We start from the raw sequence: 12385 nt of genomic DNA on the forward strand, positions 1-12385 counted from the left end.
TGATGCATTGGACAATCCATCTAGATATAGTGGACTTTGAAACTGCATCTCCTTCTCTTCCTGCTGCCACTGAGACAAAGAACTGATTAGTCTTTCTCAGAGGTTTAGTTCTTTCCATATAAAACATGACGGCGCTGCGCACATATAGTGTATGCAGGCTCCTTTCTCCTAAACTCGAAGTGTTTTGAGAGAAAGTTGGTAGAGCTATAGACTGGTTGAAATGGAATTTTGAAATACATTTTGGTGCAAACCTAGGATGTGTGCGTAGAACCACCTTATCTTTGTGAACTGTTACAAAGGGGTCTAGTATAGAGAACACCTGTATTTCACTCACTCTCCTAATGGAGTTGATAGCTATTAGAAAAGCAGTCTTAAGAGTGAGGTTCTTAGGGGTTCCTTGTGCATGGGTTCAAAGGGTGAGCCCATAAGCCTGTTAAGTACCACGTTTAGATCCCATCCGGGAGCTGGGTTGGCTATAGGGGGGTGTATCCTCTTTACACCCTCCATGAAGGCTTTAATAATTGGAACTTTCCATCATGACACTGAGTTGAGAAGTGGTGTATGCGGAAAGTGCAGCTAGATTAACTTTAATAGAATTAAAGACCAATCCTGAGTCTAATAAGTGAATCAGGTAAAGATCAATATGTTTTGGAGAGCATTCAACAGGGTTGGTGCTCCTATTTCTACACCAGATGACAAATCTTTTCCATTTGCTAGAATAGCAGTAACGAGTGTTAGGTATCCTAGCCTCCCTTAGAATGTCCATGCATCTTTGAGGGAGTTGTAAACGTCCAAATTCTATGACCTCAGGAGCCAGGCTGCTAAGTTCAGGGTCTGTGTGCATGGGTGTAGCGTTCGCCCTTGTCCTGTAACAGCATGTTGTACGGGCAGGGAAGTTTCAATGGAGGAGATAGAGACATCTCCATCAAGTGAGCGAACCATGGCTGCCGGGCCCACATAGGGGCCACTAGTATCATGGTGACTGGTTCCTGGTGCATTTTGTGCACTATTTTGCTGAGAACGCGAGTCAGGGGCCGGGGGGGGGGGGAGGGGGTGTTATGTAAACAAATTTCCCTGACCAGGTTATCCAGAGACCATTCCCTTTGGACTGGTTCTGGGGGTACCTGGAGGAGTTATCTTGTCATTGGTAGTTCTCCAGAGCTGCGAACAAATCCATTTCTGGGAATCCCCATTGTGTGAAAACTTCGAAGACTATGTCTTCTTGTAACCACCATTCGTACTCTGCGGGCAGAGGGAAGTCTCTGCGGAGATTGTCTGCTAGCAGATCGAGCTCCCCTGGTACATGTTGTGACAACAGGAACATGTGTTTGAGAGCCCACTTCCAAATGTTCTGGGACAGCTTGCACAGTTCTGGAGAGTGTGTTCCCCCCTTGCTTGTTCAGGTAGTACATGGCTGTGGTGCTGTCTGTGAGGACCATCTCTGTCTTCCCTTGCAGGTGTGCCTGAAAAGCCTTCAGTGCTTTGAAGTCTGCTAGCAGTTCCAGCAAGTTTATGGTGAGCCCCCCCCATCCTGTGAGGGATGCGTTTGTGGTTAGAGGTGCCTCCACTGCGGGGGTGGCAAATGGTTTCCCTACAAGGTTTTCCTTCGACCACCACCGTAGCGAGAGAACCAGGGCCTGCGAGACCACTACTTGATCGTCCCATTGTCCGCTAGCCTGACACCACTGGCTGTTGAGCCACTTTTGCATTGGGCGCATGCGCAGACGCGCGTGAGGTACCAAATATATACATGACGCTATCATTCCTAGCAAACGCATTGCTTTGCGTACTGTCACCCTCCGTCCGGCCACATATTGAGGGATCTGAAACAGCATATTTTGGACCCTCTCGTTGGAGGGGAAGACGAGGCCGTCCTTTGTTCGAATTAGAGCCCCTAGGAATTGTTTGATCTGGCTGGGTTCTATGCTGGACTTCTTCTCGTTGATGGAGAAGCCCAGTTGGAACAAAAGGTCTACAGTCGTTTGGGTATTTGAGAAGCATGTCTCGTAAGAAACCCCCGTTATGAGCCAATCGTCGAGGTAAGGGTATACTGGATCGACAATCTGCGCAGGTGGGCCGCTGCCACTGCCAGTACCTTTGTGAATACCCTCGGCGCTGACGCTATGCCGAAGGGTAGCACTCTGAACTGGTAGTGTTTGCCCTCTATCATGAACCTGAGGTATTTGCTGTGCGCTGGCAACATTAAAATATGAAAGTATGCATCTTTCATGTCCAGTGTTGTCATGTAATCTCCCTGTGAGAGTAGGGGGATTACTTCCTGTAGGGTCACCATGCAAAATTTTTGAGGTTTGACAAATTTGTTTGCTGGGCGCATATCTAGTACAGGGCGCATGGTTAAGTCCTTTTTGGATACAAGGAAGTACACTGAATAAATACCTTCCATTACCTGTGATAGAGGCACGACCTCTATTGCTCCTTTTAGTAACAGCAGTTCCACTTCTTGAAGAAGGATGGCGAGGTGCTCCGGTGATGAGCATCGTCCCCTTGGGGTCTGTACTTGGGGGACCGACTGAATTCTATGCAGTAACCGTGGGCTATGTTTGACAATACCCAGCAGTCTGATGTTATTCCCTCCCATGCTGGTAGGAAAGATGTTAACCAGCCCCTGACCAGCGATGCATGGGAGGGGACCCGAACCTTCGGGTCATTTGGTGTTGGTAGCCGGGGAACCTCTGGGAGGGGGGCCCCCGGCCTCTACCCTTGCCACGGCGTTGTCCTCTTTGCGTGTATTGGTCACTGGTTCCCAGAGTAGTAAAAAGCGTTTGTTGCCGAATCCTCGCTTGTTGGGAGGCCTTGAGATTTGGTCTAAAGACTTTAGGGTGTCAAAATTCTTCTTCGTAGTCTCCAGTGCGTCGTCCACTGCTTTCCTAAAGAGGTTAGAATCCTCTATTGGTTTATTAATGAGTGACGCCTGGGTCTCTGGCTTAAAACCGGAATTGCGGAGCCAGACATGACGCTTCAGAAGTATTCCCTGGACTAAAGAATGGACAGCCGTTTCTGCAGCATCAATAGTGTTTTTAATGATGCTCTGGCTAACCAGAGTTCCTTCTCTTACTGTGGTTAATAAGCAAGTTCTTAAGGGCTCATGGACTTCCTCGTGGTCCTGCCATAATTTTCCCCATTGGGCATCAGCATAACTTGCCAGTAGGGTGTTGTTATTGGCAATTCTGGTTGAAAAAGCTGCCGAGGCTGTAATTCTTTTACCCAGGGCGTAGAGTTTCTTCCCTTTTTGTCTGGGGGGTGCTGCTTCGCTGGTTGACAGCGGAACCCCTGCTCTTTTCCTTGTGGTAGTTACCACTAAAGAGTCTGGAATTGAGTGACCCCTAATGTATAATGGGTCTGAAGGAGAGGGAGTAAACAGTTTTTCAATTCTGTGATTGACCCCTCTGACCAGTGCAGGTGTAGACAGAGATGGAGTGATTTGTCTCTCAACTGAGGCGAGGAGGGGAATGGTTTGACTAGTGGGAGGTTTTTCTTTAATGATTCTTTCTACAAAATCAGTATCGGGAGTAACTTAGCCAGTTTCACTGTCAAAGTGCGCTGCTGCCTTCCGTAGTAGCGCGCTGAAAGTGGGTTGGTCATCTATTGGTGACGGATTCCTGACCAGTGTGGTCTGAGGAGAGGGAAGGTTTAGGATGTCAGGGTCTGTAGACACTGTTCGTGACTGCCAAGGCTGTGAGCCACCTTCATCTGGGTCTTCCTCGAAGCACCCCCCCACCTATGTCAAGGTTTCCCTCAAAACCTTCGAGGTTCTGTTGGTCTTCACTATCCAAAAATTCCTCATCCTCTTGGAAGAGAAGGTCTTCTTCAATGAGGTCATAAGTATGAGATTCCTCCTAAAGGGGGTTAAATAGTCTACGATATTTAGCCCTGGGGTCCTCATGAAGTACCTCTCTTGGCCTCTTAGGAGTTGTATGTTCAGGAGTGGACATAAATCTATCCAGTTTCTCCATACACGATTGGAATCTCTCAAGAGTCCAATGTGGTAACCCAGAACGGTCTGGAGGCGAAAAAGGAGGCTGTTCTTCCTGTAGCCGTCTTGATCTGTCCCATAACGTCGAGGATAAAGTCCCTCTGCCTTCTGAGAACCCTTCTCGTAGGCTAGGGCCTTCTTTCGACAGTGGGAATCCCTTCCGGCATTCTTGGCGTTTCCCTGGCCTTGTGAGCGGTTTTTGGCGTATCACTCGTTGTCCGTTTCTGGCCGTCCGTGGAAACTATACGCGCCAATCTCTCAACGATTAGTTTCTCCTTCAAGGGTTCGTCTGGCGCTGTGCCGAGTCTTTTTCGACGACGATAGCACTCTTACGAGGCGTGTCGCCCGTTTTGGTGGTTGCGCCCTTGTCTGCAGGTAGCCCAGTAGCGAGTCGCGGCTGCAGCGAGGGCTTGCGACCCTTACGGTCGTTGGAGGATGCCAGTGGGTCCGGTGCCTCCGTTGGCGCTATGGCTGTCTTCATCGAAGAAGTGCCGTGGGTTGTGTTTTTATGTTTATGCCTTCTGTGTTCGTCAGTGTCACCAAGGTGTTCATCCCCATAAGTAGGGAGTGAGCCGAACTTGCCGGGGACAGACGTCGAGGAGCAGGTACGCTCCCTAGAGAGGTCTACGACTTCCGAAACAGAGGTCGGGTTATCACTATCCTCGTCACACTCGGCGGCGGGTGAGGAATCAGCTCTAGACATAGCGTAGGCTGCCCACCTCTTGACCCTGCGGTCCTTTAAAGTTTTTGGGCAAAGTCGTTTGCAGGCCGCACAGCCTTCCTCGTTGTGGTCGAGGGGTAAGCAACGGTTACACCGCTCGTGCTTGTCTTTCCATGTAAATTTGCAAAATCTAAAAGTCCTCTCCATAGCTGAGGATATAGATACGAGTGATAACGACCCCGAAGGAAAGGGGGGGAAAAGGAGAAAGGCATTCTTAGAAATAGAAGAAATGTCCCATGACCCCACTCTCCCTACTGTATAAGGCCGGCGAGGCCAGGCCACGTGTTCGGCAGCGCTGAAGGATCTCCTCCGTCTAAGTCACCGCCGTCAAAGTTCTTACTCGGCGGTGAAACAGCTTTGCAGCTTCGACGTCGAAGGAGGTATCTAATGTATTTAATAATAGATAACGACCAAAGGGTCGAGTAAATGTTTTTGCAATTTCTCTCGAGGAGCTCCATGTTAAGGCGACCAATATCTGGGCGGGAAAAAAAACAATCTGAGGGACCGCGACGCGTGAGGGATTGTGGGTATAATGCACATCACTATAGGGATAGTGTTACAGACACGCCTTGTCGACATCCCCTTTTCGACTACGAAAACAAAATGCAATACTCCGCAGTGACCACTGGATGTCGGCATGTGATTCTAAGCAGATTAACAAACATCAGAAATATATATATTTGTTTTGATACAGCTTTGGTCAGTTTCCTTGTTCCTTAGTATTATAGTCCTTTTGTGTAAACCCTGAATACTGCTCATCTCCCTCTTGAGGTAAGTCTGACTGCTCAGCCACAACTACCAACGAAACCTGTGTGGTACAGACTGATACCAAATGGGATTTATTGCATATACCTTTAGTCTTAATCTTCTGTACTGCTCCCTAAGGGAACTGCATAGGAATCTGCCAACACATTTCACAGATGGGGGACTTCAAAGGACCCAACAGTGAAATGTAAATAATACAAATAGAATAAAAAAACTCATTCTTCTATCCAGTTTGAGGGATGGAAATGAATCCAAGTGGGAGAGCAGCAGTTCATACCAGTGCTGCTAAAAACGAAGTAATAGGAAATAGCCTCTCAATGCAATGCACACACCCCCAGTGATGGAAAAGGATTTCAATGTGCAAACCTAAGATTTGCAAATGATGGTACCCTTTGTCGATTTGAATGAACATAGTGATGAGATATGCTAGCATATCTCAGCCCTTAAACCCCATTAGAGTGGGCATTTGCTACTAAGCGTTTAGAAAAGCCAACAAGATTGCTACATTCAGAAAAAAGCTTCACATCATTTCTAAGTATGTACAATGACAACAGAACATGTAGAAACATTACCTCCTCCATAGTTGTCATAACCACCTCCATAACCTCCCCCCTGATTGCCATATTCAGGACCACCGCCATATCCACCTCCTCTTCCACCTCCATAGCCAGGGCCACCCCCATAATTGCCACCTAGTTAAAAGCAGAGAAAAATAAATCATTTTCTTGTACATGTTAAAACTAAAGAAAACAACTGAATCACTCTGTAATGTAATTTGCAGGATTGGGTTACATTTCAGGTCCTTACAAATATGTCTTGTTACTCAACAAATCCAAATATTCCAAACAGACAGAGAAAAATCAGTTGGTTTAATTTCAAAAAGAGTTTTTTCAGAACCATTGCTTGGCGTAGGAATCTGGAAAGCCGAACTTGTGGATCTGCTAGACTTGACATACAAGTCTCAACTTAAACCGCTTGTGCTAAAACAGATTGAGTTACAATAAGACTTCTCCAATCAGAGGCAGGTGTCAATAAAGTACAATTAACAAGCTAACCTGACAATTGATTGTTTACTCAGTCAACAACAAAAATGCCTTTATTTATATAGCAACACATGTAACGAGTAAGCTGCTTACCTGAAACTCTAGCTCTCCAGCATTATCTTTCAGAGTCACATGCTACCCGCCCACCTACCCTGCATATTCAGTCAGGCTGGGAATCCTCGTTAACAGAGCAGCTTAAACTTAAACTGAACACTTTCAGCCACCTTTGTGCTCTATAACAGTCATTTTGGGTCATACTGCCTGCAGCTAATAGGCACACCTCCCTTAACTTCTCCCCCTTCGACCATCTTCAGATTTGATAGGCGTATGAGTGGCAGTAAGAGCCAAAAGAATAGCTATGCGGGGTAGGTGGGTTGGTTGCATGCAAATCTATGAAAGATAACAATGCTGGAGAAACAGATTTACAGGTAAGTAACTTATTCCTTCTCAAGCGTTGAATCCTTCACGAAGTATTACAACAATACCTATGGGTGAAGGCAAGCCCCCAGCATAGCTCATCCCTGGAGACTTACTATCCTCACACAAAAAGGTTCTGCAGAACCAACTGGCCGACTCTTCAGAAACTGTCGACACGGTATAACCTGGTGAATCTATGCACCAATCTCCAGGTGGCTGCGCGGCAGATATCAGGCAGCAGGAATACGTTGCAGCCACTGCCCCGGTGTAGAGCACCCAGGGCCTGCCGGGAAGCGGCCTGCCGACCCGTTGATGGCAGAATGAGATGCAGGATGTAATCCATCTTTAAATGGAGGACTGCGTGAGAGCCTTCCCAGGCCCAGAAGGTACAAATGTAACAAATAGTTCATCAGTTGTACGGAATTACTTAGTACGAGCCACACAGTACTTGAAGGCGCCCACTATATTCAGTATGTGTAGGGTCCGCTCGGCTAGAGAAGTCAGTGTGCCTAAGAACACTAGCAAAATCACCTGCCGATTGAGATGGAAAGAGGATGCCACCTTGGGCATAAAGGTTGGGTTAATACGGTCAAATAGGGCGGATAAGAGGAAAATGCCTGGATTTCACCCACACGAATGACTGAAGTTATTGTCACAAAGAACGTTGTTTTCCAGGAAAGAGGTCTAATGCAATGACTTCTCCTCCGCTAGCCACAGGCCTCTTGCATGGAGAAGTCTGGTGTGTGCGCCCCATCCTTCCAGGGATGAGTCCGTCGTGACCGTCTCCTGATGAGGGTGGGTCTGGAAATCCACGCCTGCCGACAGAGGCTCGCGGACACCCCACCACCGAATCGCACGACAAACTCTCGTCGAGGATGATCTTGTCCTCCAAGCTTCCCGATACCTGGATCCAACAGCCGTCTAGGAACTCCTGCAGCAGTTGCATCCACAGTCTGCACAGGCGCACGAGGTATATGCATGATCACATCATGCCGAGGAGGGCCTTTATGGACCTCACCCATGCGATCTTCAAGGTCAACTGCCTTTGAACCTTGCCCAGGATGGCTGCTATTCTCTCCTCCGAAGGGGACTCCAGGCACGACACTGTTGAGCGGAGCCCCCAGAAACAATGCGTCCTGCGATGGCACCAAGCAGGACTTGGCAAAGTTTATTGAGAACCCCAGTTCCGTGAGTAGCTGGACGGTCCTCGCTGTGTGCTAGAAGGCAGTCTCTCTCGACTTCGCTCGGATGAGCCAATCGTCCAGGTAGGGGTAGACGTGAAGGTCCTGCAGGCGCAACTGCGCCGCCACTGGTGTCAGACACTTGGTGAAAACCCTTGCTGATTTCAATCCGAAGGGAAGGGCCTGGTAATGCTGCCCTTGGACCACGAAGTGCAGAAACTTGGGGCGCCCTTTATGAATGGTGATGTGGAAATATGCAACCTCCGAGTCCAGCGACAATAGGGAATCCCTTGTTCCAACTGTCCCAGCAAGTGCTGAAGAGTGACCATCCAAAACTTCTGGGACCTAGTGTACTTGTTGAGGCGGCGGAGGTCTAGTATAGGCCTCCAACCACCCATTTTCTTTCCATTGTGCCCTTCTTCAGCATGGCCCGTACCTCTAGAAGAAGTTGAGGGACGTGGGTTTCCTGCCTGGCCACCGGTGGAATGTGCAGACACTTATTTGAAATTCCAGGGTGTGCCCGTGGGCCAGCAGCACCCAACGGTCGGTGGAGATGGACTTCCACAGGCTGACGAAGTTCGCCACCCGGCCTCCCACCAGGGTGCGCACCTGACGTCAAAGCCGGTTCAATCCTGCTTCGCTGTGGTTGCGCCACCTTGGGGTCCTTGGTGACGACAGCGACGACCTCCTCAGGACTTGCTGCGGCCCCTGTAGGCTTCCTGGGCCGAAGAGCGGAGCGGTTGACGATAGGATGACAAGCCGCCACCGAAACCTTTGGAGGAAGCCTGGGACTTTTCTCTAGAAGACTCCAAGGACGGCCGCCGCTGCTGCATCGTACCCAAAGCCTACTTGATGGCCTGCAGCGGTTCGTCCACAGTCTTGCCGAATAAGTGGCCCCGAAGGGCATGTCCAACACCTGACTGTACATCCTGGTGGAAGCTAGTGGCCCTCAACCAACCCCGCCGAAGAAGGCAAACGCTATGCCCATCTGGCGGAATCCGGTGTCGGCGATGTCCGTGGCCACTGTGATGACATTGTCCCATACCACCTCGCCTTCCAGCAGAATCTCCAGCGCTTCCGCTCTCGTCGTTGGAAAGGAAGTCCAGGAAGGGGGCGATCTTGAACCATAGCTCCCTGTCATAACGGGCCATGATGGCTAGGGCACTGGTTGCCTTGACAGTTGTCACAGCCGACGAGATGACCCGTCGCCCCATGGCGACCAGTTTCTTTCCCTCGCCGTCGGAGGGGGAAAGAGGGCGGGGGGAGAGGACATCGATTTAGAAGATCTGTAAGATTTCTTCCCCACCGAGACCACAGAGTCCGGGGAAGGCTGGGATCTGAGACACTTGAGTGCAGAGTCCGGCACTCTGTACTTCTTGTACCGGTCCCTCTTCGCCTGGGCCGAAGACTCGTTCTTCATGAGGGACAGTCCATCATCCAAAATGTCGTCAAATAGAGGGATCGAAAGCACAGTCTTCCTCTTGGCCTCCCGGAGCTGGTACAGGAAGCCTTCCTTCTCCTCTGGAGCCAGTTGGAACATTTCCGAGGCCCTAGAGATCATGGCATGGAAAGAGCCACCTCCCACCAGGGACAATCTCATCGGGCAATGAGGCCCTGGGCACAAGAGACGGGAGGTCCACTTCGTCTTCGTTCGTACCATTCTTGGCTGTATCTGGTTCCGTATTGTCCCTCGGAGGAGGGGATGCCGGCAAAGGATAGCAAGAAGGTGGGGGTGAACTCTCCTCCTCTTGACAGGGGGTTCCCCCGACGGCCCAGGTGCCGCGGGTTCTTCCACCGGTGACAGGGGCATCCTTGTCCGGATCTCCGAGCACAAGGTGTGCAGTGCCTGTAGGATGTCCGCTGGCAGTAATTGCGCTGGTTGCAACGGGAGCAATGGCATGGTGTGGCGTCCTCTGGCTCCTCATCGCCCTGCTGCTCCTCGGTTTCCTCGCTGCTCTCCACATCCGCCTCGCCGGGGTCCTTTCCGTAGGACCGGGCCTCGAAACAACTGCTTATCCACGAAGGCCTTCAGACCAGAAAACTCCTCCTCGGAGATGACCGAGCCCTGTAGGACGACCACCACACCCCCCCCTTCCCGACCAGTGGAGACTGTCAAGGGGAGATGATCGGCATCGTCTTCACCTGAGTCTTCTCAATGTGTAGTGTTATGGAGAATTCTCTTTAAAAGGCTAATGTCCCTTACCTATAGAGTATCCCAGCAGCTTTGCTGGATTTCCAGGGTTTATTTCTTTCTCCTGCTAAGAGTGAGACTCTTTTTCCCACTCTTAGGCCTATTTTTTATGTGTGTTTTAGGCTATTTTTTGTGATTATGGTCTATAGGGGTGTTCTCACCCTCATAGGTATCATCTTATTTCTGTGTGTTACACAGCACCCTCAGTGCAGTAACACAGGGGTGTCATAGTTACCCCCAAACATAGACTCCATACCCTGGGACTGACTACTGTCTCCCAGGGCATGGAAAAGTTACCATTGACTTTACTAGTCAAATCTATTGAACAGAACTAGTACAAACCATTTTATATGGAAGTACTGGAGGAGTTAAATGTTTCCCCTGTGTCTGTTTTGTAAGGGACAATGTCTGGTCCCGCTTTTATCAGAGTATGTCTGGTGGCAGTGGTTCTACCACTTTTCGTTTCACCGCAGATAGTTTCCTATGGGATTTTCCCATTATTCGAGGCTACTTTTTTAAATAGTAGCCTCGAACATACACACCATCCCCACCGGTAAATTATTTATTCATTTTCATTCATTCTCTGTTTGGGCATTTTTGCCATATCTCTGTTAAAACTTCTTTTTCGCGTCTTCCTCTGTAATCCTAACCCAGGTCGGGGATCCTTTGTTCGTCCTTTTGGCGGGCTTCTGGACAGAAGTCCTCCTTTCGGTGGCAGTGAATCTGGGGTAGACAGGGTGTGTGGAAGGGGGAATAGGCACCCTGGACAGGGTTGCCTAAGCAACCCAAGTCGCACTCTGCCCCGATAGGCTGGGGGTTATCCCTCCAGGATAACCACCCCGCGGTGCAAGTTACAGCTAGACTGTATGAATGGGGGGTTTTCTGCATAAAAGCAGGACTCTGAGGACTGAAGGACAAGATGTCGCCACTGGACCCAAGAAATCCGAAGAGGAGAGAAGCCGAAGACATCTGCAACGACAGAACCACCGGCAAAGCCCTGCTGCAGATCATCATCACTTTTCTCCAGCGACAAGAGAAGATCTTCACCTGCAAGAGCCTTCTTCCCTTGAGCTGGTGGGGCCAACCAGTTCGCCAATCGCCTTCCCGGACCTGCCTTGGTCGAATCGCCAGTGCCAAGCACTCGGAGACCGGATAGATAGGCACCCGTCCACCACAACCGCAATTTAAAGGAGCATACCTTTTATTCCGTTTTGGCATCACCGCGGCCGGCTTCTTCCCTGGGCAGTACAGTGACTCGAACCTTCCTCCACGACGAGAGCCTTTCTTCCTCTGCTGGGTTTCCCGAACTGCAGGAACTGCTATGAACCACTGCCACTGCAGGAGCCTTTTCCACTCTTAAGGTACATTGTTCCGCCGGACCTTCCTTTTTGTAAGGTACTGCTAAAGGCGTTTTAAATCATTTACTTACCTTCTGGGCTGGCCGCAACTATCGTCTAACATTGTCTTTTTACCTTCTGCACCATCCTTTTTAAACCGTTAAACAAAGACTTGACTGCAGCTACTAGAACCGTTTGATCCTGGGCACTTTGCCTTGTACAACTGACTCTGGCACAGGCCTATTGAGACTGGCCAATTCTGTTTAAACTGCCTTCACTAGATTGCTTTTCATCAAGAAATGTGTTAGTGCACCAGAACTCTTATAACCACCTTTTTCTTCCCCTTTATATATTGTTGAAGGGCCTTTTTGCTCGGTTTTCACCCAAGTACTGCTTATGCGGAAGTACTACCTTGCCTAACTTGTTCACAATCCAATTGGGAAGTGTTGCTGGTGTGTATAGGAGTCTAACCATGTATAACGTGACCTTTCCTTCCCTCTGAAGAAATTGTTAGAATGCCATTTTTGCTTGGTTTACACTGTGCTGTTTTGCTCAGTTTTCACTCTTGTTCAAACTGGTCTAAAATTTAAATAGGGAGTTGTGTACACTTTTCTTGACTGTTTTTAACTTGCTTTAATGATAGTGACTTGTGTGTTGAACTTAAGAGCGTGTAAAATAAATATATATATTCTTTTTGATACAAAGCTTTGGTCAGTGTTTTCTTGTCCCATAGTGC

The 12385-nt window shown here is 49.1% G+C and overlaps 1 protein-coding gene across 3 annotated transcripts in view; it reads right to left on the bottom strand.

Moving 5' to 3' along the window:
- HNRNPA2B1 (heterogeneous nuclear ribonucleoprotein A2/B1) overlaps positions 1–12385 on the bottom strand; it is a 594776-nt gene that overhangs the window by 186773 nt on the left and 395618 nt on the right. For all 3 annotated transcript variants that reach the window (XM_069648208.1, XM_069648207.1, XM_069648209.1), the window contains exon 8: positions 6053–6172. In XM_069648208.1, coding sequence (XP_069504309.1) covers positions 6053–6172 — 120 coding nt within the window. The remainder of the gene's footprint in view (positions 1–6052; positions 6173–12385) is intronic.

The sequence above is a fragment of the Ambystoma mexicanum genome, chromosome 2q (genome assembly GCF_040938575.1).
Source record: "Ambystoma mexicanum isolate Mex_15411 chromosome 2q, UKY_AmexF1_1, whole genome shotgun sequence".
NCBI lineage: Eukaryota > Metazoa > Chordata > Amphibia > Caudata > Ambystomatidae > Ambystoma > Ambystoma mexicanum.